Source organism: Lissotriton vulgaris, chromosome 2_1 (genome assembly GCF_964263255.1).
Source record: "Lissotriton vulgaris chromosome 2_1, aLisVul1.2, whole genome shotgun sequence".
Taxonomy (NCBI): domain Eukaryota; kingdom Metazoa; phylum Chordata; class Amphibia; order Caudata; family Salamandridae; genus Lissotriton; species Lissotriton vulgaris.
The window spans coordinates 388467889-388495474 of NC_141687.1; the positions used below are offsets into that span (position 1 = coordinate 388467889).

At 47.8% G+C, this 27586-nt stretch overlaps 1 protein-coding gene across 1 annotated transcript in view; it reads left to right on the forward strand.

The window, feature by feature from the left end:
- LOC147730418 (aldehyde oxidase 1-like) overlaps nucleotides 1-27586 on the forward strand; it is a gene marked incomplete at its 5' end in the record, with an annotated part of 524934 nt that overhangs the window by 279933 nt on the left and 217415 nt on the right. Inside the window, one exon of the mRNA XM_086954065.1 lies at nucleotides 25957-26053. Within this exon, the coding sequence (XP_086810191.1) occupies nucleotides 25957-26053 (97 nt within the window). The remainder of the gene's footprint in view (nucleotides 1-25956; nucleotides 26054-27586) is intronic.

Genomic DNA, 27586 nt, shown 5'->3' on the forward strand with positions numbered 1-27586 from the left:
TGCCAAAGTACAATATCTGTGCTATTTTTGGAACAATGACCATATGGATGATTGAGTAGCAGAGGTGACAAAGACTACACCATTACCCATAGCTAGTGAAATATGTTAAAGAAAATAAGGCAGACCTGCATCTGGGCAACTCTAAGGGGTGATCAGGTAGTCAATGTCAATGTCAATGTCAAATGCTTTTATATAGCGCACTTATCACTAAAAGAGGTCTCAAGGCGCTTTGCAGAAGAGAGGCATCAACCTACCATGAGCGGAGAAACGTCGCGGGGGAGTCTTTATTTGGGAAAGAGCCACGTTTTCAAGCTCTTACGGAACTCCAGATGATTGGAGAGGGACAGGAGGTGTGTAGGCAACTTATTCCAAAGTAGAGGGGCCACATATGAAAAGGACCGACATCCATTCCTGGACGTCCGGACTCTAGGCTGGGACAGCAAGAACTTCGAGCTAGAGCGAAGAGCTCTAGACGGGGTATACCAGACTAGTTTTTTAGCTAAATAGGAGGGGCCAGTGCCATGAAGGAGCTTATGGGTTAAACTCAAGATTTTAAAATGGCATCTTTGGCGCACAGGACTCCTGTCTGTGAACTCGGGCCCCAGGGGAAGATAACTGCTGAATTACAGAGTTGGTTTAGATAAGGAAAATGCAGAGTGATGGCAAAACAAGAACATCAAAAGGCACTGTGATACCCACTGAGTGTGGTAATAAAAGATGGATACTGGAAGAACCTCAAGGAGGGGAATGGCAACTATGGGCAGAAGCAGAATGGTGCCAACGAGTGAAGGAAAGCACATGTTCATGTTTTGGGGTAACTTTTATGCAAAATCGGGAGGGTACATTCCCTACTGATGACAAAATTCAATACCTATATATTGAGAGGGAACCAATGGAGGGATAAAATTATTTGGTGAGGAAAGCGGACCAGCTGTCCTGGGAGATGGTGATAGAGAGTAAGTTGCATGATTAGAGGTGACCGTACTGTAAGACACTTTAAGAGAAGGTACTGGAGGAGTACTGTTTCATTCCATTTGGCATAGGAGACACCATGGTGCTGAAGTGTGCTGAATACTGATGTTCTTTTTACTGGTTCTAAGGACCCTAAGAGGAGGAAACCACATGTGCTGCAGATCAAGATAATCCTTTTGGATGCAATAAGTTGAATAGAGTTGTCCATCAGTCTGTTGTGGATGAGACTACTCAAGGCGCCTGTCTAGCTTTGGGGTAGTTGAGGGGTAAGAGTTTGAGGCAATGTGTCCTGGTTGCCTAGTTCACCCCAGGTGTTTATTTCTTTCTGTTTACTGGTGATACTGCATATGGCCATGAAAAAGAGTTTTATGTTCTAAGACTCCGGAGGATAAAATATGAGAGTCCGCTGGCTCCCTGGCCACACAGTGCCGCCTTTCATCCAACATTTTTCTTGCTGCCCATCAGGTGCATGCCCCAAGGCCATTCCTGCTTTCTATAGGCTCACTCTTTCCTTTCTTACTTAGTTGCTGTCAAATTCTACATTTCCTGCCCTGCTTAGTTATCCAGCATTGGGGTATCTCTCATAGATTCACATGCCTGAATCATTCCCCGCTGTCGAGATGGGAGTCCCACAGTAAAATAATCAAGCAGTGCTTTAATAGTTTCAAAGGCTATAATGGCCTTAAGCCAAGTAAATAGTAGCCTATCTACGTACTTTTTAAAAAAGGACCAAATGTTGGAACCTAGCTAATCAGCTGCCAGCACCCTCTAGAACACTCTCAGCAGAGACAAGTTTCTCAGCTTTTCACCGCAGCTGAGTGCTTTTCTTTAACTTTCTCAAATCTTGACATCATGTCGGACAAAAAAGGCTTTTTCCGCCCATGTAAAACCTGTGGCAAGAAAAGAGCCCATGTGTATGATCCACATAAGGAGTGTATTTACTGCCTTTATCCAAGGCATGAGGTGAGAGAATGTAAGATCTAGCACACCTTCTCAAATAAAACTCTCAAGGACAGAAAGGGAAGGTTGTTATTGTGGCTTCAGCCCAATAAACACCAGTCCCCTTCTTCTGATGAGGAAGATGAGAACGCCTCTACATCCCATAAGAGGGCCAGATCAAAGGACAGTTCCACAGGTGAAGGTAGAAAACATCACAAGCCTTCCCAGGACTCAAAGGCTTCAAAAAAAGGAAAAGGTAGCTAAACACTCTGCTAGGAAGGAAGGAGATTGTCCCAGAGCCTCCTCTTCAGATCCTGTGGGGAAGAAAATTCTCAAAAAATCATAGTCTATGGCGTGCCCTCACTCGCCGATGACATTCAGTGTTACATCGACAACGATGGCAATCCAGGCTCCAAGACTGTCTACTAGCGTCTCCGCTCTTTCGCTGACGACGACACCGTCAACAATGGAATTTTCTTTTCCTGTGGTTTCTGCACCATCGACGCCGCTGTCGACGAGGATTACTCAAGTCACCAGAATAACTCAGACTTTCCTACAGCCAACCATGCAAGAGTTTAGTAAGGTTTCGCCCTTACTTCCATCACATCTGCTAGATGGCTATGTAGAAGATGAGGATGATGATGACGATGATGGTCTTTATGGGGTGGCTCACAGCCCATCTGAGCTCCACGTAAAGAGTCAGGACTATCATGACGAGACCCAATACTACCAGCATGTGTATATGGCTCTGCGTCATAGCTACCATTCATATGGTTTTCAGCCAGAGCCGAGCCCCAGGGATATGGCCCATCTGCCACCATCACTGATACAGGATTTACAGGTTATGTTGGCGGATTACCGGCAGAGGTTCCCACTGCAACAGAATGAGCCAGACAGTCTGGTCCCTCAAATAGATTCTCCAGGTATGTCAGACCCTCACCCCCAAGCACACCAGTGAATATTCGGAACCCCCAGCCAGCTGACACTGGAGCACCAGGTGCCTCCTCTTTGGACGAGGATAGAGAGGAAGGTGAGCTGCCGGATCCAATCTCTGCTCCTAATCCTTGGGGCGATTATGTTATACCAACTCCCCTCCTCTTCCGCATCTCACATCAGATTCTCCCCCAGATCATATTGGAGGATTTCATAACATAATGCAGAGGGCAGCTAACAGGTTTCATATGCCTATTACGGTCAAACAGACCAAATGCTTTTTATATGACTTCAAAGAAGACACAAGGACGTTGGTACGCTCCATACCAATTATAGATTATTTATGGCAGGAATGCATCAAAATAATTAGGACACCAGTGTCCATACCACCAATGCTGCCTTCTAAAGTATAGGGCGCCAGAGGACTCTCCTGCTTGCCTCATTGGTCATCACAAACCAGAAAAGCATGTCAAAATTCAACTTTCCTCCTTCGCCACTTCTTGTAACCTGCTTCATTCGTCTCAGTCTGGCTTTAGGGCAGGCCATACTACGGAATCTGCCCTGCTCAGAGTCACTGAATTCCTTAGGCAAAGAACTTGTTTCCGGTGGGACAGCCGCCCTTATCCTTTTGGATTTAAGTGTAGCTTTCAACACGGTTCTACATTATATCCTGATGGACAGACTGGAGGTGCTAGGCATTGTTGACCTGGCCTGAGGTGGATGTCCTTTTTTTTGAGAGACCGTACTTTCCAGGACTCATCAGCTAATAACACTTGAAAGACCCGCTCATTGGCCTCCAGGGTTCCGCAGGGCTCAATTTCGAGCCTCCTGCATTTTAACATTTACCTTCACCCTCAGATGGATGTGATTGAGGAGTCTGGTCTCACATTGTTCTCTTATGCTGATGACTCCCAGATTATTTTCTCATTATCGAATGCTCAGAACTTAGGGGCTGATGTATCAAGATATCCATTTGCGATTCTCAAATAGCGATTTTTTGAGAATCGCTATTTGAGAATTGCAAAATGGTATGTATCTAGAAATTCGCTATTTTTTAGCGATTTCTTAAAATTCCTTAATTGCGATTAGCAAATTGCTAATCGCAATTAAGGAATAATTTCCCATTCATTTCTATGGGCCAGGAGGCCCATAGGAAGGAATGGGAAGTCATTCTCAATTTGCGATTCGCAATTTGCTAATCGCAAATTGAGAATAATTTCAAGGGTGCAAGAATGTCTTAAGGACACCCTGCTGCACCCCTGAAATTTACATGTGTGCACAAGGGCATGTATGAGCGCCACATGGCACCTTTAAAATTGCCAAAAAGTGCATTTGTAAAAGAATTCGCAAATTACCACCAACTAAAAGTTGGTGGTAATTTGCGATTTCTTAGTGTAAATTCGCAAAACATTATTGTTTCTTACATAGCATTTAAGGAATCGCTTTATGCAATTCCTTAAAGGCTTGCGCAAAATTAAGGAATCGCAAATTTAGCAATTCCTTAAATTTGCGATGCGATTTTTTTATACTTCACATTTACTGATTTTTTTTTGTCGCAAACGCTGCTTTTTTGCGAATCGCAGCGTTTGCGACAAAAAAACAGATGATACATCTGCCCCTAAGATCCTTCGCCACTCAGGCAATGTTTGACTAATGTCGACCTCTGGATGAACAGGAATGCCTTAAAGCTTGATGAAATAAAACAGAAGTCATGATTCTGGGCAATAATCCCAAACTTTGGGTAGTTAACCACTGGCCTGATTCTTTCATACTCACAGCCTTTGTTTTTCCCTTCTCAAATGGCTTAAGAAAATCCTCTGGCTGATTCCCTTGAATACCCAAAGAATGGTTTGGCAGGCCCTGGTAACGTCCAGATTGGTCTATGGTAATTATTTGTATCTGTGCGCCGATAAATCCATGATCCACCGCTTGCAGATTATTCAGAACGCGGCCACCTGCCTTCTCTATCGGCTGCCTAGATATTCTTCTGTCTCTCCTTTGCTCCACAAACTACATTTGCTTAAGGTCTACAAACTCATTAAATTCAAGGCCTTATGCTATATGTTTCGAGCTAGACATAGCCTTGCGCCTTTATATATTCAAGGTCTGGTGTCACCCTGCGTGCTCACCCGACCATTGAGATCAGCCAACCTCGCCCTGTGTACCATGCCCAGGTTTCGCCTGGCCCGCATGAAGGGCCGCTCCTTGTCATACTTAGGCCAAAAACTCTGGAGCTCCCTTCCTATAGCTCTTAGGAACTGCCACTCTCTGCTTACGTTCTGCAACAACCTAAAGACTTTACTCTTCGACTGCCCTGACTGAGCTTCATGGCTTCTGCTTTCGGACTTATGCTCCTCTGCTCGATGTTTGATCTAGAACTGGGAGACCATTTCGGGTCGCTGCACGCTCTATGAGTTTCTTTTAATAATAATAATTTTAATAATTTCTCAAGTGGCACAAACACACTCTAAAAACCCTGCTACCCTGATTACCACTACTCGCGTTTCTCTTCTATGGCAGCAGTGACAATTAGGGCAGAAAATGCTTTAGCATTTATCAGCTGCTATGATCGCCAAATGTGGTCAGACATGGCAGGTTTAATAGACTTATCCCTGAAGAGGCACAAGAGATACTAGTGGAAGGTGAGCGAGCAGCTTCAGAAACCATTGACTGTGCCCTTGATGTAGCCAATACTGGTTTTAGACAACTGGCGGGAGCTGCTGTGCTCAGACGGCAAGGATGGCTGAAAGTAACCACCTTCAGGCCTGAGGTGCAGACTAAGGTTTTGGATATGGCTATCATTGAAAGCACATCAATGAGGCACTGTTGGCAATTAAAAATGACATGGACACCACAAAGTGTTGGGCGCATTACAAAACAGAAAGGTTCCCTTCAGAGGTGCTACGAGGCGAGGATTTGCCCCTTATAAAGGAGGTTACAAGAGGGCTCAGCAATATCAGCCATTCCAGTCTCACTACCGACATTCCTACAATCCTCCATCTTACCATCAGTCATCTACAGCTGGTTTCTCTCACCAGGGTGGCCGCAAACGAATGCTTCAACAAGGTTGTGAGACAGGCAGGAAACAACTAGCCTCCCTCTCCTCCCAACCTGTGGGTGCAAAGATTTCCAGCTATGTCCGCCAGCGGCACGAAATGACAACTCATCTCTGGGTGCTTTACCTTGTCAGCAAAGGTCACACTCTAGAATTCATTCAGCGCTTTCCGACTACTCCACCCAAGGGTGCCCCCCCACTCATCTTCACTTATTACACAAAGAGGCTTTGGTTATGCTCGTCAAAGGAGCAATAAATACGTATGTCGCAAAAGAGAAAAGGTTTTTATTCTCGTTTTTTACTAATAAAAAAGAAATCAGGAGAATGTAGACTGATGCTGAACTTGAGGAATCTCAACAAGTTCCTCAAGAAACAAACGTTCAGAATGGAAATGATTTTCCGATATCCTAGGCCGCTTGAACGACGGGGACTTCATGACCTCGCTCAACATTGAAGACGCATATGTTCATATCCCAATCCTTCCGAAGCATCTGAAATTCCTAAGATTCACGGTGGCTGGTACCCACTACCAGTACATAGTACTTCCGTTTGGTCTCAAATCGGTGCCATGGATCTTTACCAAGTGCCTGGTGCCTGTAGCAGCAGCCCAGCGATCTCCAGGACTTCAAGTATTCCCGTATCTCGGCGACTGGCTGCACAAAGCACCAACAGCACAGAAGGCTAGTCACGCTACAAGCACCTGCCTTCACATGTTTAGAACTTTGGGACTCACTGTAAACAAAGAGAAATCTTCGTTCCATCTATGTCAAGTCATATCCTTCCTGGAAGCGTCCATAGATACCATCCATTGCAAAGCTTTCCTATCTCACTAAAGACAGATAATTTTGCAAAGACTTGCGAAGAGCATATCAAGAAAAAGGTCAGTTTCTGTGTGAATGTACAAGTTGCTCCTGGTGATGTGTTCTTCAGCAATAGTTCTGGTGCCACTAGCCAGACTGAGAATGATGCCTCTTCAAGAGGAGCTACAAAAGCAATGACAACAGGCTTCGGATGTCGTTCAGATCACAACATGAATGGTAGAGGTACTGCAGTGGTGGTTTCATGCTCTAATTCTGGTAAAAAGCCTTACCTTTCTCCAGACTATCCCACACTTCATACTGACAACGGACAACTCGATGAAGGGATGGGGAGGTCACCTGCAAGAGTTACAAATTTAGGGTAAATGGTCCTCTGCGCAGAAACTTCACACATCAACAGGCCGGAGCTCATAGCCATCCTCCTATCTCTTCAGACGTTCTTGCCGAGGATAGTGGGCTCCTCCGTTCTGGTTCGTAGGGACAATACGACCAGCATTTATTATGTCAACAAACAAGGGGGAACCAAATCCATTAAGCGATTTCAGGAAGCGCAAGCTCTATGGGATTGGATGACGCAACATGGAATCTCATTAAGGGCTGAGCATGTCTGCAGGTCTGCAAGGAACGCAGGCCACATGACACAAATTGCAGTTGGAGCAGTCCCAACTCAACGAGGTCTTTCGAAGGTGGGGAAACCAGTGTTAGACCTCTTCGCAACAATGGAGAACACTAAATGCCAGTATTATGCCAGCAGATTCCCTCCACCAGGGTCGAGGAGGAATGCTCTTTTAATGCTATGGTCCGGAATATATACTTTTGCTCCCCCCCCCCCACATCCTGTTAAATCCCAGGGTATTAGCCAAAATGAAGATGGAAAGTTGTTGTCTGATCCTGATAGTGCCATGATGGCCCAGATGCTCCGTCCATCACCACCCCCTTTTGTACCGCTATTGGCCGCCATAAGTGTGGCAGGGTATGCTCAGACGTGATTACCTTGCTCACTTTGCCACTGGATTCAAGCAAGCCGGGCTGAAGACGGCTGGAATGCCAGAAACCGGTCCTCGGAAGCTTGTTTCCGGTCCAGGGAAGACATGGCTTGGCAGTTCGGGCTGGACTGTCCCCATGAGGCACAGGGTCAGACTGATTTGCATATAGCCATGTCTGAACTGGGGTGGCAGAGTGGGCTAAAGAACAGTGATGGATTAAACCCAGATCTTTTTACTGGGTGTGAGTGTTTGATTGATTTAGATGCTCCGTCCATCACCCCCCCCTTTTGTACCGCTTTTGGCCGCCGTAAGTGTGGCAGGGTATGCTCAGACGTGAGTCCCTTGCTCACTTTGCCACTGGATTCAAGTAAGCCGGGCTGAAAACGGCTGGAATGCCAGAAACCGGTCCTCTAAAGCTTGTTTCCGGTCCAGGGAAGACATGGCTTGGCATTTCGGGCTGGACTGTTCCCATGAGGCACAGGGTCAGACTGATTTGCATATAGCCATGTCTGAACTGGGGTAGAAGAGTGGGCTAAAGAACGGTGATGGATTAAACCCAGATCTTTTGACTGGGTGTGAGTGTTTGATTGATTCAGATGCTCCGTCCATCACCACCCCCTTTTGTACCGCTTTTGGCCGCCATAAGTGTGGCAGGGTATGCTCAGACGGGAGTCCCTTGCTCACTTTGCCACTGGTTTCATGCAAGCCGGGCTGAAGACGGCTGAAATGCCAGAAACCGGTCCTCAGAAGCTTGTTTCTGGTCTAGGGAAGACATGGCTTGGCAGTTCGGGCTGGACTGTTCCCATGAGGCACAGGGTCAGACTGATTTGCATATAGTCATGTCTGAACTGGGGTGGCAGAGTGGGCTAAAGAACGGTGATGGATCAAACCCAGATCTTTTGACTGGGTGTGAGTGTTTGATTGATTCAGATGCCCCGTCCATCACCACCCCCTTTTGTACCGATGATGGCCCAGGCAGGACTGGTTCCTGGAGTACTCCTGCTGTCAGAGTCGAGGCCCGGATGACTGCCGCCATCTCCATCTTTGCTGACAAGGGGATAGGGCCAAGTGAATCATCCAGACCTGCAATCTCTTCATTTGCATGTATGGCTCCTGAGTTCCTAGAAATCACGGACTTGGATATTACGCAGGAATACAGAAAACGTATTGCCAAATCTAGAGCGGATTGCACTAACAATACATACTGCCTAAAATGGAAGCAATTCTGTTCCTGGTGCCAGCAAAAACACCTTCACCCGCTTCCAGGGCCTCCTGAGAAGATTTTACCATATCTCCTCTCTTTAGCCAAAGCAGGTCTCACTTTCTCTTCAGTGACGGTTCACCTGGCTGTGGTTGCCCAATATAGGAAGTCTCCTCAAGTTCCTTCTCTTTGTGCCTCTAGTCTCATAAAACAATTCATGATGGGCCTTTTCTGTGCATTTCCCCTGGTGCGTGCACCTCCTCCAGAATGGAAGCTTAACTTAGTCCTTGCATAGTTAAAAAGGCAGCTGTTTAAATCAATTCACAAAGCAGAGCTCAAGTTTCTCACCTGGAACATGGCCCTCCCACTGGCTCTCACTTTTGCAAGGCGGGTTGGCGAGATACAAGCTTTTACAACCAAGGAACCTTTCAGTGATAAATATGTGGCTCTGCGGACGAACCCGACTTTTATCCCTAAAGTCCCAATATAGTTTGACCTAACTAAACCAGTGATACTTCAATCTTTCTTTCCAAACCCATCTAGTCAAGCAGAACGGGCTGTGCACACTTTGGATGTTAAGAGGTGTTTAAATTCTACCTGCATAAAACAAAGGACATAAGACTCTCTGAAAGACAACCTTTAACACCCAGTGCAGCAATGGGTCATGTTAAAATACTCTGCACTGTCTGCAAGGCTGTGGGGGGAAAGGCCAGAATACCTAAAAGAACTGATCGCCAGTACACACTTGTCTGCACCGTGAGATCAAGTTCAGTGAGGTTCATTACTGAGTCTAATTTCACCCGTAAGACACATGAGGCAGAGGCACCAGAGTTCTTGGTCCTTGCCTCTGGAATACCATGAGCCAAGAATTGAGGAATCATATCAACCAGCTTCATTTGAAAGGGTTGAAAAAAAAATTCTTTGAAGGAAACATTTTCCTCATACTAAGATCGCCCCAGCCCATCCCGTCTCCATGGGATGATCTGGCCTGACAAATTGCCTGAAGAACCACAAACCTCCACCACCTGAAGGTCGAATCCAACAGACAACCTGAGAATAGACTATAATGTCACCATCTCATCTGCCTGGAGGAATCACAGCAGGTCCTCGATCAGGTGTCTCTGAGTGCATAAAGGTTAACAAGCCAAATCTATTACATATATAATCTCATCCCTAGGTCTGTGCTAAAACAAAACCAGTTGAAAGCCTCCAACAAAAGAATAATAAGCTAGCTTCTTGTTTATGTTCATTTCAACAAATTGCCGACAAGTGATCTTTAGTGCGCAGACTTATTTCCTAATGCCAAACAAAATGGCAAAGGTGTCTCATCTCTATTGTTTTTAATCACTATCACATACCATTACACAATAACATTTACTGAGATCAGTGTACTGTTTCATACTCGCTCTTGAGCAAGCCAGCTGTGAAATTTTGAAATGCAGTCCTGTTCTCCAGCATTGGATCTTTCATAGATTCACATACCTGAATCCTTCTCCAGCATCAGACTGGAAACCCTCGGTAATATTATCTATCCACATAATTATTTATGATACATTATCCAGGCAATCAGAACCAACCTCACCCAGCTGTTCCCTTCACTGATGCCTCCAACTGTCAGATTTTCTACTGCACGTTCAGTGTGAGGAACCCTCTTTGCAGCTCTTTGGAGAGAACAGGAAGCAGAAGAATTGCAAATGAACATGTTGTAGCTAACACAGGTCCTAAATAGTCTTTGATTAAGGCCTGTAAATCATGTGGAAAGAAGATTTACGTGGATCATCCACATATGAAGTGCTTATACTGCTTGCATCCTGAGCACAAGCCAGCAGATTGCAGTATTTGAAGAAATCTTTGTATAACGATATTTTTCAAAGATAGGGAGAGGTGCCTGACTTTGCTGTTAACAGCAGACTTCTGGACTGAAGAACTTTGGTGAAGTAAACAAAAAGCACAAGGCAAAAAGGGGAGATCCTACAAAAGAAGAGGTACCATTAAAAAAAATGATGACATCATTGAGTTTGAAGACGACATTACTGATGTAGGGGACAAGGTTAGGTTCACAATCCTAGAAGGGGTCGTCGACGAAAGTGTTACGCGAAAAAATGTTGGCGAGAGAGACATCATCGACAGCTGAAGTACATTCAACACGAGAACTGCCGTCGACGAGGGAATTGTAGACGACAAGGGAATTATCGTCGACAAAGGAAGTGCCGTCAACGAGGAATTTGCCATTGATGAGTGGTAAGTTGGTAACAGAAAGGAGGCAAATATTAGTAACACTGTAATGGCCGGATTTTCCGCTTAGATGGGATCAGCCCCTAGGGGCCCCTATAACCCAGCCAAAACGTACTCACCTCCCTCCTTAGAACGTATTCACAATGGATATAGATATATATATATATATATGTATGTACAAGTCGTACCTAAGGATGGGGAAATAGCAATAAACATGCATAAGTTTTCTACTATATCTTATTCACATCAGTTAGTCTCACGGCCACTCCGACCCAGACTGATCTACCCCAGGGCAGATATGACACACAATCTGGTGCGTCTACACATGGGCCTGCAGAACCCAATGCTCTCTTTTCCAAACGGTTTACAATCCGGCAAACCTACACGCCAGTAATCCCCCCTGGCGCTCTCACTTACACAAGCCACAATCCTGTGGGTATACGCGCTGGTAATCCACCCCAGCGCTCTCACTAACGCCGCATATCAACGACGACCACATTCCTATGAGCACCTATCGGAACAATTTCTCCTTTGTCTACTTGGGATAAAACTATAATAATAGAATTTAGTACGGTTTCCGAATAGTTTAATGTGCCTGCTATCCTTGGCATCGAAGGTCCACTTTACTCCCTATTTATTTGATCACCACTTACCTGATTGGGGTTACTCATCCATTCATCTAAACAACAATCACCTAGAAGCACCGTTTACCAAGATTGAACAAGAATACACGGCACATATTAGTTCACTAGAAACTAGGGTATTTATTGTCAATAACATATAACACAATACTATGCAACACGAATTATGCAAAGAAAAGGAAAAGGTAAGGGTTAGAATGCGCGCTTATCGTAAAGAGGGCGGATATCACCTTGTTAACGTGAAGTCGGGACTCGGCAGTCATCTAGGTTCCCTTCTCGTCTCTGTGTCCTGGCTCGTCTCGCAGTCACACCCCAGCAGTCACAAGTACACGTCTGCACCGCTAGGCTCAACCTTGTCTGCTTCCCTCCAGGCCACTGGAACCTTGCTGGTTATTAACTACCGTCTCTCTCTCTCTCTCTGTTTCAGTGCGCTCCGCGCTAATTCTCCTTCTGTCTTTCTCAGAGAGCTTCGGTCTTAAATCTTTCTCGGACTTCAAAGATGGCGACTGTCCGCCATGAAATAATTAACGGCAGAGATGCTAACGGCTAGATGCCGCCTACGAACTGACTGTCGACTAACTAACACCTTCGCTAATATCAAAGCCTGTTCCATCATGGAAAGCTACGGCCAGCAACCTGCCGCCCACCAAATTCTTGTACCTCCCCGTACCAAGGACACGTTCCCAGCCGGCCGGCCTGAAGTTGTGTCTTCGGAGTGGAGAAAAATACATTCCTTCGATAAGGGCCAGCCTGAGCCGGTTCTCTCCAAGCGAACAACAGCTTGAAACTAAAACATTACACTTGACCTAGAGGGCCTCTCGAGCTACCAGGCAGAGGGCAAGATGGAGTCTGTCTCGTTTAAGGCCTACAGGGCCCGCAATATGCGTAACTCCATGGAAAATATCCTAACACGTTAGCAAATGGGCAAATCATGATTAATACTTATGTATCTATCCCCTAATTTGAATTCATAAGCCCTACTCTAAAGAAAGGGACACGAAAATACTCTACCATATAAAAGGCAGGGATCCTATCTATAGTCCTAATCCCTATGCTATAGGGGTGATAGGCTGGAGTCACTCTCCATCATTTTCCCTCTTAAAGGAGCCAGAAAAGGTCAGCCATTACAAACACCCACAACATTGTAGGGGGTTATTGAAGGGCATGAAAGACAGGAAAGTGGTACCCATTTTGGAATCGCTGTTGGAGTCGCCAATAGCCTTGCAACCACCACAGTGTTGGTTGCAGAAATTTCTCCGGAGGAGCAACATCATTTGTTAAATTATCAAAAAGACACTACTCAAGACCTGGATCATATGGGAGCTTTCTTTAGTGAAGGAGATAGTTCTGAGGAAGAAGTAAGGGAAATTCATCCTGGAGAGTTGAACTTCCAATGCACTGATAATGAGGATGATGAGGTGGAGTATATGAAGAGTTTATGATCCCCAAGTTTGACACAGGCTAAAAGAAAGGAAGAGTGGATACATCTTTCAGAAAGATTGGTTCAGGCACCAATGCAAATGCTTACATTATTACATGATAGGATTGCAGATATTGCAGAGGAAGATATTGCAGAGGAAGGGGTGTGGCGCCGCGGCTAGGGCGACTGACTCCGGAATCTGGGGACCACAGTTCGATCCCTGGCACCAGAGGCAGGTTAGCCCAGCACCATGTGACTCTGGGCAATAGCTTGCTTAATCTTCCCGACGGCCCCCAGTGCCTAGAGACCCTTACGGTTGATTGTGCGCTTTACAAATGTGGATTATTATTATTATTTATAAGAGACTTTCTCCTCAAGCAGCACAGAAGGGGCAGGACTCTGAATTAACAAAGAATCCTCGGCCACCAATTCTGCAGTCCGTTCAAACACAAACCCTTTAAAGTCAGGGGAACAGAACATTACAAGAGGATGTGGATCCAGAGCATGTTTCTTTGTATGAAGAAGAGCAGGATAATGGACTACGGTCTCCTTTTAGTGGCAATGATGATGACAATAATGATTATGATGATGATGATAGTACACACAGTCAATCAGGGTATCCAACATAAGATTCTACATGGAATCAATTTACAGTGCAGAAGGATGCTAGTCCAGCACCAGTACATAAGTTCACCTCCAGTTAATATTGGGAGGTTTCATTCTCGAATCAAGAAAGCTTAAGAACGCTTCAGTATGCCAATCTCTGTTTCAGAAAAATCTTGTTTTCTGTTTGATTTTAGGGAAAACACATAAGGAGCACAAGTTCGATTCCTATCTTAGAACATCTGTGGGAGGAAGGTCTTGTGATGATGCAAAATCCAGCAGCTGCATCAGTAAATTTATCAAGATGATATGGCAGGATGTATTTTGAACCAGGTGCGTACTGACTCATTAATATCACCAGCAGCATGACGAAGATCAAGGAATGCTTCATCCCCTCATACAGAAACCAACTAACAAAGAAGGCAGAAAATTGGACTCTATAGGGAAGAGAGTAAATGTATTGGCAGCTGTTGCAATTAAGATTGCTAATTCTTATTACATTTTCGCAAGATATGGCAGACAATTGTGGAGCGACATGGTGACGTTTCTTGAAAAATTGCCAGAGGAGAATAAAGCAAAGGCAGTATTGCGAGATGGAGAACAAGCACCTTCTACATTGATAGATGCAGCAATTGATGCCTCAACGTGCGCATTAAAGCAGGTTGGAAACAGCGGCGGTTGGCAACTTGGAAGAGGGGGGTAGGAAAATGGGTGGCGGGTGGGTGCATGCATGCAAGGCTATTGGTGACTATAAATAAAAAGAAATAGCTACTTACCTTGCTTGCTGCACGACGTCAGGCGTACTCGCCCCGGTCCGTCTTCTACTTCTGTCTCCTTTAGGGTCTGCGGGCTCCAGCCAATTCCCCTAACCAATCCTGGTGCTACTCTCATGCTGGTAACCAGCATGAGAGAAGCGACAGGACGGAGAGAGTGGCCTCTCTCAGCGCTCTCAAAATCACCAGAGGCCTGTGCTTTCTCTAGCAATGCTGCCTAAGACAGCTGGGTTAGAGAGGCTTAAAATGTGTATGTTCTACTACAGTCGGCCAAAGAGACATTCACACTTTAAACCTAAGTGCACCGCCAGCCCACCACTCCTCCCTGCTGCAGCAAAAGCCCACCCCGTCCTGACACTAAGTTCGAGACGTGTTGATGAAAAATAAAATAGTAATAAATAAACTGTATTATTTTAATTTTCATCTCTGGGGGGCATTTTTGTTAGTGATGTGCTGCTCCTCTGTTCTAATGGAGGAGCCGCTCCTGGTTGAAAATGCGACTGTCATGCAGAGGTATGGCTGGTTGAAGAGCACATCGTTTAGGCCAGAAGTCCAGGCATGAATGATGGACTTGCCATTTGATGGCAATAATGTTTTCGTAAAGAAGGTGGATGAGGGTCTTCAGGCAATAAATGCAGAATCAGAGACAGAACATTCGCTCGGTATGCTGCAGAATAGGCAGCCATACAGAAGATTTAAGAGACAATTTTTTTGCCAAGGTCTGGGGCTACAGTTCATACAGACAGCAGGCGAGGCAGCAAAGACAACAGAGAGGACCAGGTTGCAAGCAGGCACAAGTAAGAATCTGAAAAATGAGTTAACCTTCAAAATGTGATGGCCAAGGAGGACGAATATGGGAAGGAGTGCCAACATTCAGCTGCTCAGTTACATTTGAGAAGTTGGCAACAGATAACATCAACCACACGAGTACATGGTCATATTCTGGAATTATTAGAGGAACCACCATCAGCCGCGCCACTAAAGGAGAGACACAAACATTTGAGAGAATTAAAGAGATAGCCAAATTACTTAAGAAAAGAGCTATCAAAATGATGCTGTTGGAGGTAGTAAAGAAGGACATCTACTCGATTCTTTTTCATTTTGAAAAAATCTGGAGAATGGCATCCAATATTGAATTTAAGGCCATTGAACACATTTACAAAGAAGCAGAGTTTCCGCATGATCACATTACAGGAAGTTCTTCTGTTGATAAGAAAGGAAGATCTACTGAGTTCAAAAGACTTAGAGGATGCATATCTCAATATACCCTCATAAGAAACACTGAAAATATTTCTGTTTTATGGTGGTAAGTCAGTAATATCAGTTCAAAACCCTACCTTTCAGTCTGAGGTCAGCTCGTCAAGTCTTCATCAAATGCATGGCTACCATAACAGTGTTTATAAGACACAGTTGAGTGGCCATACATGTTCGCAGTCCTAGAGCGCATGGGACTAGGTGGAAAATGTCTTACGTGGCTTCAATTACTGTATACTGCACCACAGACCGAGTAGTAGTTAATGGGCGCACATCACATACATTTCATTTAAACCGGGGAACAAGGCAGGGCTGTCCGCTATCTTCGCTCCTGTTTGCTTTTTTACTAGAGCCGTTAGCGAGCTGTATACAGGAAGGTCCAAGTGGGTGGTGTTCCCCCTGATATGATATGATATGATAAATGGGACTTGTATAGCGTGCGTACACCTACGGTTTCTTGGTGCTGGGGTGGGAGGGCTGTACAGTACAGATCAATCGAACTAGTTGTGAGCCAACGAGAAGAGCCAAGTTTTCAGAGATTTTCTAAAGTGGGCGTAGGAAGGGAGGAGGCGGAGTGCGGGGGGAAGGGAGTTCCAAAAGAGGGGGGCCTGGGTGGAGAATCGCAGGCCTCCATGTTTTTTACGCCTGAAGGAGCAGGGGGTGAGAAGATTGTGGTTGGAGGAGTGGAGAGCACGCGGGGGAGCATATCGATGCAAGAGTGAGGAAATGAAAGAAGGTCCCTGGGAGGAAAGAGCTTTGTGAATCAGGCAGCCGAGTTTGAAGAGGCTGCGCTGGGCAACTGGGAGCCAATGAAGGTTCTTTAAAAAAGGCTTGGTGTGGGTGGATCTTGGCAAACCATAGACCAACCTGGCTGCCTGATTCTGGATAAGTTGGAGACGTTGTGATTGATATGCTGGTATGCCCACATATAGGGAATTCGCATAGTCAATGCGGGAAATAACGAGCCCCAGGGTGACCTGTACAAGAGCTTCGTGAGAGAGAAGTCTACTAATTTTACGGATACAGCGCAGGTGGTAGAAACAGGTGGATACAACTGAGTTAATTTGCACCCTCATAGAGAGGTCCTTGCAAATGGCGATGCCTAGGCTCCTAACAGTGTCAACAGGGGAAGGAGAGGGGCCAAGTGAGAGTGGCCAGAAAGAAGAATTCCAAGGGTTGCCATGGGGACCGGTGAGAACTAACTCAGTTTTATCGGGATTGAGTGTGAGCTGATTGAGGTTCATCCAGAAGCTAATGAAGTTCATGACAGAGTGGACATTTTGTATGGAGGATGGGGAGGGGTCGATGCTAAAGATGAGCTGAACGTCGTCAGCGTAATTGAAGATGGTGACAGATTTTTGTTGAAGCTCCGAGATGAGGGAACGAATATAAAGATAAAAGAGAAGTGGTTAAAGCGAGGAGCCCTGCGGGACTCCACAGGCGAGATGCTTTCCCACTGAGGAGAAAGGTGGGAGGGAAACTGCCTGAGCACAATCCGGAAGAAAGGAGGTAATCCACTTACGTGGTAGCCCCCGGATGCCGGCGTGCTCGACACGTTCAAGTAGGATGGTGTGGTCTACAGTGTCGAATGCCGCCGACAGATCCAGGAGCACCAAAGCCTGGGAGATGTTCTGGTCCGCCCCCTTTCTTAACTCCTCATGGACGGCCAGGGCGATAGATTCAGTGGAGTGCTGAGGCCTAAAGCCATCCTGATGAGGGTCAAGGGAGTGGGTAGATTCAATGAAGGTGCTCAGACAGTTAACTACATAGGCTTCCAGGACTTTGCCCAAATAGGGGAGGAGGGAAATTGGGCCGAAATTGGAAAGGGTGCCGGGATTTGCTCTGGGGTTTTTAAAGATGGGTGAGACCACAGCTGTTTTGAAAGGGAGGGGGACCACCCCTGAGGAAAGGGAGTTATTTAAAAGAGAGAGAGGGGGCGTGGGAATATTGCGGTAGATCTCACGACTGATGTGGGGAGGACAACTATCCTGGGGGGAGCCCGACTTAATTTTCCCAAGAAGAGAAAAGAAGGTGTTTTCCGTAAGTGTGGGGAACGTGAGATAATGAACGGGGTTGGGGGGAGCTGCTTTGGAATGCAATATGGTAACAGCAGTGGGGATACTAGTTTTGATTGTTATGATTTTTTCAATAAAGTAGCTATTGAGGGAGTCGCAGAGGAATTGCGATGGGGGGGATTTTGCAGTGACATGGTCAGGTTTCACCAGCTCATCCACGATGGAAAAAACTGTTTTCGATTTGCAGCTGGAGCTAAATATTTTTGCAGAGAAGTGTGTGGATTTAGCCGTCACGATGGCCACTTTGTACTCCTGTAGGGCCTTTAAGAGCAAAGTTTTTTTGAGGGGGCAGTAGTGAAGCCTCCACTTGCGCTCCAATTGGCGCAGAGCGAGCTTCCTGTCCCTAAGGTCTTTAGTAAACCAGAGTTGGGCGTTGTAGGGTCTCTTTGTTTTCAGAGCCTTGAGAGGGGCAAAAATGTCTCTCGCCTGGGTCATCCAGGAGGCGCGAGCTTCAGCCTGCGCGTGAGGTGAGCATTGAGGGTGCAAGAGGTCAGGAAAAGTGGGAAGGGTGGAGGTGAGGTTCGTACAGATGGAAGGAATGTCTACATGCTTCCAATTTCTGACCATGGTGGGGTCAGACCAGGCGCAGGGGATACTCGGAGGTCGAGAATGTCCAGATTTAGACTCCAGGCCTGATCCAAAGTATGCCCTTTAATGTGGGTGGCCACTTTGATGTGTTCTGAAAAGTTTAGCCCAGTGAGTAAGTCTGTAAATTGTTTGGAGCAGGGTTTCTCGGGTGGGTCGTGTGGCCAGTAATTGAAATCACCTATGATAATGAGCTTGGTGTGGTTGACCACCAGCTCTTCAACCAGGTTGCTGAAGAATTGGACAAAGTTTGAGGAGGGTTTAGGGGGCCGGTAGCAGAGAACACATGCCAGCGGGAAATATTTAGAGTGCAATGTGACTGCAAGGATGTCAGCCAAAGGAATGAGGGGAATTGTTAGGGAGTTGAAGATGTGCGGGTGGGCAATGATGGCAGCAACTCCCCCCCCAGTCTTCCCATCTGGCAGGTTAGCCTGGAGAATCTAGTAATTGTCAGGGAGAGCAGCCAGAATGTCTGGCGTTGACTGAGACGAGAGCCATGTTTCGGAGAGAGACAGGATATCAGGGCTGAAGGTGTCGAGCAGATGGAAAATCTCAACCTGATGTCTGGCTAATGAGCGGGTGTTTAGATACCAGATGGAAAGTTTGGTGGGAGTAGGTTTAGAGTGGGTGGTGGTAGAAGGGGTCTGAGGGGCACTAGAGAGTGCGAGGGAGGTGGAGGGGGAAGGTTCGACGAGGATTACGGAAGGGGCCTCGGGGGGCAGGGAGAGGATCCTAGTGTTGCCTAGCCTGTTACGGAGTTTGCTACTAATGGGCCAGGTGCCCTGGTGGGTACTTAGTTCTGCTGAGGTGTAGGCAAGGGCAAGTTGGACAGGGGGTAGGGCCCTAGACCCCGGCCGGACGCGGACGGGCACAGACGGGCTTGCCTTTGGCGTGCCTTCGGCACGCCAAAGGCAAGCCCGTTGCGCGTGTCCACTGCGTGACTTGTATAGCATCGGTTTAATAGTGGTTGAGCGACCAGTGGGTGTGTCTGATGGGAGTATCTGGTTGGCGGATGGGCCCGGAAGTAGTAAATCACTTCCGGGGCCCGAAATCTTCTCCCTTGTCCCTCCACACAATCCAAATGCTTGGCGGTGGACCGGGGACTGTGGAGTCGGTAGTAGCGGTGCAAATGAACAAATTGTTCAGAGCAAGGTAAAAGTTACAGTAATAACGTGGTTTCCAAGTTAAAAGAAAAGAGTTGCAGTTTTTAAAAATGCGAGGGAGCCCTAATTCGGCATTCCTCTTAGCCCGGTGCAATACCTTTTGTCAAGCGCGTCCACTTTGGAGCTTGCAAGGCTCCTATTTTGTAGCCAGTGGGGTTGGGGCTGACCCAGTGGGAGTATCTGGTTGGCGGATGGTCCGGAAGTAGTAAATCACTTCCGGGGCCCGAAATCTCCCCTTGTCCCTCCACACAATCCAAATGCTTGGCGGTGGACCGGGGACTGTGGAGTCGGTAGTAGCGGTGCAAATGAACAAATTGTTCAGAGCAAGGTAAAAAGTTACAGTAATAGCGGTTCATGGCTCCCTTTCGCGCCTAGACTATGTCTTCGTCCCACGGGCCTACCTTGCCAGAGTGAAAGGGGCAGCGATTCGGCCTCGCGGCCTCTCCGACCATTCCCCGGTGGCGGTCCACATAGACCTACATAGACCGCGCCAGCCCTTCTGATGGCGGATGTCCACGTTGCATCTGCAGCGACCCGACTACTCCCAGCATATTCGTGGCGCTATTGCCCAGTACTGGCAGGATAATCTAGATGTGGGGGTGGACGCGGTGACGGTTTGGGAAGCCATGAAACCCACGCTGCGGGGTGTTGATCTAGCATGGTGCTCGTCGGCTCGCCGGGCGCGGTTAGAGGGCATAGCCGCGGCGGCGGAACGGGTGGAGGAACTAGAGGCTTGTTGAATGAGGCTCGGCAAGCGTGGCTGGCCACCCGTAGCCGGGTATATCAGTGGGGCGACAAATCGTGCAAGATGCTTCATCGACTATGTCAACAAACCTTGCAGCCTCTTACGCTCCCAGGCCTTGTAGACGCTGCGGGTGTGGCTATCACAGACCCGGCTACTCTGGCCGCAAGCTTTGCACTTTACTATAGGGGTCAGTACGCCTCCCAGGAGGCTCTTGCTCCCGCCGCCATCGCCGACTATCTTGCCTCGGTCCCCCCGGCTGCGGTGTCAGATGAGGTGCGGGACGCTCTTGACCTCCCTCTGACGGCGGAGGAACTTGGAGACGCGCTAGGTCAATTGAATGTGGGCAAAGCGCCTGGACCAAGTGGCTTCTCCAGTGAGTTCTATCGAAAATTCCATCTGCAGCTGGGGCCGCATTACTTGCGTGCATTGGAGGCAGCGCGTAGGCAGGGCCGCCTCCCGCCGGACTGGAGGCATGCTGAGATCGTTGTGTTCCAGAAGCCGGGCCTACCTTGCCAGAGTGAAAGGGGCGGCGATTCGGCCTCGCGGCCTCTCCGACCATTCCCCGGTGGCGGTCCAGATAGACCTACATAGACCGCGCCAGCCCTTCCGATGGCGGATGTCCACGTTGCATCTGCAGCGACCCGACTACTCCCAGCATATTCGTGGCGCTATTGCCCAGTACTGGCAGGATAATCTAGATGTGGGGGTGGACGCGGTGACGGTTTGGGAAGCCATGAAACCCACGCTGCGGGGTGTTGATCTAGCATGGTGCTCGTCGGCTCGCCGGGCGCGGTTAGAGGGCATAGCCGCGGCGGCGGAACGGGTGGAGGAACTAGAGGCGCGCCACAGAACTGTGGTGGATGACATCTCCCTGCCACAACTCCTGCAGGCGCAGCAGACGCACTCTGCAATCTTGTTGAATGAGGCTCGACAAGCGTGGCTGGCCACCCGTAGCCGGGTATATCAGTGGGGCGACAAATCGTGCAAGATGCTTCATCGACTATGTCAACAAACCTTGCAGCCTCTTACGCTCCCAGGCCTTGTAGACGCTGCGGGTGTGGCTATCACAGACCCGGCTACTCTGGCCGCAAGCTTTGCACTTTACTATAGGGGTCAGTACGCCTCCCAGGAGGCTCTTGCTCCCGCCGCCATCGCCGACTATCTTGCCTCGGTCCCCCCGGCTGCGGTGTCAGATGAGGTGCGGGACGCTCTTGACCTCCCTCTGACGGCGGAGGAACTTGGAGACGCGCTAGGTCAATTAAATGTGGGCAAAGCGCCTGGACCAAGTGGCTTCTCCAGTGAGTTCTATCGAAAATTCCATCTGCAGCTGGGGCCGCATTACTTGCGTGCATTGGAGGCAGCGCGTAGGCAGGGCCGCCTCCCGCCGGACTGGAGGCATGCTGAGATCGTTGTGTTCCAGAAGCCGGGGTGACCCCCGGACCGCCACGACTCCTACCGGCCTATCTCCCTTATTAATTTTGAGGCCAAGCTCTTGGCCAAAGCACTCGCGAACCGCCTGCTTCCACACATCACTGCCCTCGTGCATCCTGATCAAGCTGGCTTTATGCCGCGCCGGGCGACGCGGCACAACATTCGGCGGGCGCAGGCGGCGATTGACGCTATCGGTGCCACGGAGGACCAGGCGGCGTTGTTGCTGGCCGACATAGACAGCGCCTTTGACTCCGTCAGCTGGACCTTCCTATTCACTCTTCTACCGCTGTTGAACCTTGGCCCGACTTTCATCTCCTACGTCCGCTTGCTCTACACGGAGGTTACTGCCTCGGTGCGGATATCGGGGGCGGCCTCGGCACGTTTCCCGGTTACCCGAGGCACACGTCAGGGGTGTCCACTCTCTCCCTACCTATTTGCGCTGGCCATGGAGCCGCTAGCTGCTAGGGTCCGCGCTGACGCGCTGTTTCGGGGCTTCGTCTGGGGCTCGGACCACACGGACCGCATTGCTTTATATGCAGACGACGTGCTCTTCTTTATGACCGACCTCCGAGTTACTGGCCCCCGGGTTCTGGAGTTGATGCAGGGCTTCGGCCAGGCGTCGGGTCTCTATCTTAACCCGCGCAAATCGACTCTCTGGGTGCTGGGTGATGGCGCGATGGACTTTCCATGGGCAGCCTCCCTTCGGATGGCAGTGGAGGGGGTGAAGTACTTTGGAGTCTTTCTCTCTGCCTCGCCTACGGTGGCATGGGGCCGGAACGTTCAGCCGGTCTGGGACCGGGTCCAGCTGGACATCAAAACGTGGACACGTATGCCCCTTAACATATATGGCCGGTCGGCCATCTTCAAAATGGTGGCCTTGCCTCGTCTTCTTTACCAGCTGCAGAACCATCCATACCCGATTGACCCGCAGTGGTTTCGCAGTGTTGACTCAGTGTTGGGCAGGTTCTTGTGGGCGGGAGGTGCCTCTAGAGTGGCGCTCCGTACGTGCTTCCTCTCTACCTACTGCGGTGGCTTGGCTACCGCGGATATGCTGTCCTACTATCAGGCCTCCCATCTCCTGGTGCTCAATGAGTGGTGGTATGGGGACCGTGGTGACCCGGCCTTTGCCCTAGAGCACGTTCTGATGGACGGCGCCTCTCTCCACACTCTGCTGTACTCGGCCAGGAAGAGATGGCTGCTCCCCCGCGTGACCCAGTTAGTGTTTGCCGTTTGGCGGAGGGCTCTACACCGCATGGGGTGGTGGGGCAAACTTACGGCGGAGACTCCGCTGTGGCGTAACGGCCTGCTGCCGGCGCTTTGACGGATGGGACGCAATCGGGATTTCGTCCCTGGGGCATGTCCTCTCCGGCACCACTCTTAAATCCTTTCAGGAGCTCAGCACTGAGTTCGACATGCCCAGGTCCCAGTTCTTTCGCTACCTCCAATTCCGCCACGCCCTTACTCCTAGCCTGGCAGGGCTGGAGCAGCTCCCAGACTTCAGTCCCATAGAAGCAAAGCTGTTCATGGGTGACTTGGGTGATAAAAAAGTCTCCCAGATCTACCGATCCCTGGTCACGCACTGCTCCCCCTCACTCCTGACACTGAAGGCCTCATGGGAAGCCGATGTCGGCCCCTTGGACGAAGACGATTGGCGCGAAGCCCTGGAATCCCCCCGGGGGACGGCCATTGCAGTCCGCCTCCGCTTTATACAATTTAAATATCTGCACCAAGCTTATTTTACGAGGGAGCGACTGTGGCGGGCGGGTCTGATTGCCAACCCGGAGTGTCTGCGGTGTGGTTCAGAGAGGGGCACCCTCCTTCATACTGTATGGTCTTGTGAGCGGTTGACTCGGTTTTGGGCTGGGGTTTGGGGTTGCCTGTCTGAGGTGCTGGGATGGGACCTGCCCCGTACACCCCGGTTGGGCCTTTTGCATGTGTTGGAAAACATTGGGGGCAACGTCTACAAGCGCCACCTACTGCTGTTGGGACTGGTGGTGACAAAGAGGGACCTGGCGCAGGCCTGGAAGAGCGAACGAGCCCCTCCCCTTAGTGCATGGAAGGCAGGCCTGGACTTCATCATGGGACTGGAGCAGCCTGTATTTGAGGCTCGGGGGTGCCCCCGCAAGCATTTCAAAATATGGAAGCGGTGGGCGGACTATAGGGGCCTCCCCCTCGACCCTCCTATGGACATGGACGATGCATTGCCTCAAGACGTGGACCCTGCACCATAGGCCGCTGGCCGGCCCCACATATGTCCCTCTTCTGTTCTGGTTGCTTAATGATCACGTGCACAGGGTTAGGGTGGGAAGTAGTTAGGGATTGGGGGGCGTTCTGGGGGGTTGGTGGGTGGCTGTGTGTTCTGAATATTCCGAAAATTGCTGTATACGAGGGGTTCGATGCTATGCCATAAATGTGCCTTTTTATACTTGCTGTTGACAGTCTCCTCCTGATTGTGGAGGGCTGTGCCTGCACTTGCTTGAACCTCTAATAAAAATGGTTTTGAAAAAAAAAAAAGTTACAGTAATAACGTGGTTTCCAAGTTAAAAGAAAAGAGTTACAGTTTCAAAAAATGCGAGGGAGCCCTAATTCGGCGTTCCTCTAAGCCCGGTGCAATACCTTTTGTCAAGCGCGTCCACTGTGCAGCCTGATTCTTGTCTTCTCCTGTCAGATACCTTCTGACAGTGGTGAGTTTTTGGATACCGAGGCAATAGCCTCATTACTCCATATTCGTTTGGAATTTTGTAGTCGCTGTTTAGGTTGTCTTATTGGTATGTGACGCTTTGTCACAGTTGAGGGGGCATCACATGGTCAGCTCAGTGATGGGCCGCGGGTAGCGGTCAGTAGTGTTTGTAGAATTGTCAGCATGTTTCCTTCGAGAGTCTCGTCTTTGTCTGTGTAGATCCTTCTGTTAGTGTTGAGGTTTAGGTGCCTGCCGCGGCTATAATGCCATCGGGCAGTGAGCGGGTTTTAGGTGCTTGCCGAGGCTATTATGCCATCAGGGCAGCGGTGAGTTTTGCGTATCTGCCGGCGTTTGCCTTCAGGCAGTAATGAGTTTTTGGATGCTGCGTTGCTGTTTCAGGTTCGCAGGGTTAGCGCTTCAATGGGACGCGGGTAGCGGTCAAATGGGTTTGTAGAGATATCTGCAAGTTTTCTGATCAGTGGGTTGCTTCTGATTTGCTAGAGTTTGGATGATGAATAGTCATGTGGATAGGTTAAGTAAAGTTTCAATGAGTATCAATGTTAATATAATATATGTACATATGTGTACTGCTGTTTGTAATGTTGCCAGGGGTTCCCAGTCTAACAAAGATGTATTCAAGCATGAAAGATACCAATGCTGGAGAAACAGAGTTTCAGTTAAGTAACTTATTTCCTTTTTGAATCATTAACTATAATGCATTCTTATTATTCCTGCCTCACTCTTATAAAATATGGAAGTGGGCTTGTGTATTATATTTTAGCTTATTGTAGAATTTATATAGCTCTTGATAGCCCTGATGAGGCCCTCAAAACTCTTTGGTAGTCTCTGGGTTTCTGGGAGGGGGGTGAAGGGGGATTAAATGCACGGTTCATAGAGTGTTTGGTGGTTGTCTGGCCTATTTGGGATGTGTAGGTCTTGTTGCTTTGATAGTAGGTGATGTGATCCACTGATGGTGTGGAGATCTTGTAGTTCTGAGTAAGCATAAGGGGGTGGCAGAAAGGTGGGTGCATAGGTGTTGTCACTCTCCTTAGCAGTGATCGCTATCAAGGAATTGTGTGATGGCAGTTCGTTTTTAACGGTCTTTGAAACTCCAGGTGGTTGTTAGTTATTCTTGCAGTATTAGAGTTCCAGCGAGAGAGAGAGAGATCATCCGTCTGTACAATTATATTTAAAAGGATATTTGGTGGCAAATGGGGCCAACCGAAAATGCAGCGGTCTGACTTGGCAGTCGGTCCAGCATTTGTGCTGAAGAAAGAATGGTCCAGTGCTATGGATGTGGATGCTCATTTCTTTAAGGCGAGTGATGCACCTTTACAACCAGTGTAAAGACTAGAGGGTTGGTGAGACAGTTACAACTGGAGGAGAGACACCTCTGTGCCCCTTCCTGTTTAGAGCTCTAATGGATGCAGTGTGTGCTCTCTTTCAGGACGCCATCAAGAACAATTCCTACTTTGAACCAGAAAGAAAAGTACATTATGGAAATGTGGACGAAGCTTTTAAGGCCTGCGATCAAATTCTGGAAGGTACTGCCAACATGTGCCTATTTTGGGTAACACATGATGTAGAATGGTTGAGCACAATTTGCAGTGCTCTGCATGTAGCCTGCATATGCCTTTTCACAAAAGTGATGTATTGGTACAAATAACAAGACAAACCTCTTCTCGCCGTTTGTATACTGCATATGTGATGGGAAACTGAGCGATGGGTTGTTGCATTAAGGCAGACATGATATGCACTGATTTTACACCATTTTTTCTGTTTTTACATAATAATAAGCTTAATACAAAGTGGAGAAAAGTGTTTTATCCCCATGTGAGATGTAGCTACATTTGAATACAAAAATGTGCTAGTTCCACTTTATAATTTCAGTAGCCAAAATAATGCCCAATCGATTTGTTCTATTTTTAAATCGCCATTCGTGGACTAGGAAATCTATTTAAAACCAATATCTGACATCCATATGGTTTTACAATTACTTGCCTCCATGTTTGCCCTTGTGTAAAAATCTTTCCATAATATGAACTGCAGTAAAACATGCTTGCCCTTTTACATATTAGACAAGCAGTACAAGCACTGGCAATGCAACTATGTCTGACTTATAACTGAAAATGCCTCTTCAGTCACTGAGGAGTTTGGGCATGCAGAAAGTCATGCATGCACTCTGTGACTCATCCTTGCACTCAAACATTGTTTCATCCACCAACTGACTCATTCTTGCTTTCACCCAATTCCCCATCCTCATACAACTTACAAACTTAACAAGCATATGGAAGATAAAAGAATGAAAATAGAAAAAAAGATAGCATACCACCACCTAAACGTGCGAGGCATAAACTTGCATTGTAAAAATAAAATTGAACATAACAGCAGAAGGCCATGCCATTTTCAATGGTGTTGTACATAGTGTATTGTTGTTTTAAAGTTCCAACAGAGCTGCTAAGTTTAGAAGCCAAATGTTGGCCATCTTGGAGCGGTAAAAATAATGATACACTAAGAGCAATTCCATTTCAAGATGGTTGATCAGTCAACTCTGCACTGTGGCCATCTTTCAATGCTGAGTGCATAGTATATCAGTGTTGCACTTATCCAAAGTGGCCAACATAATGTTTCAATACATGGTGTCCATCTTTTAATAGTAAAACAATGATATAGGATGTACAATACTATACCAGTATGCACTTCCCATTTTAGAACTAGTGAGGTAAATTGAGCAGCAAACGTACAGCCTAGTAGTACTTCTTAGGGAGCCGCAGGATGCTCTTAAAAAAAAGAGAGAAGATGGAAAGAAGTGAAAGGAGATCTACAAAAAGAAAAAAATAGTCTCATGGAAAACCAGCCCAGATACTGAGTCACACTAATTTTCAGGTACATGTGCAAACAGGATCAGGCAAAATGCGATTACTCACAGGACAAGAGATTCAGTGGCAGAAATGGGCTGACCCAATATTCCGAGCAGTATACTGTCGTGGGGAGAAGCAAAATGTGAATGATGTTATACAGACAGAAGATGGCTGATGAAAGGCCCTCTATATCTGATTATGCAGGTAGACTTTTTA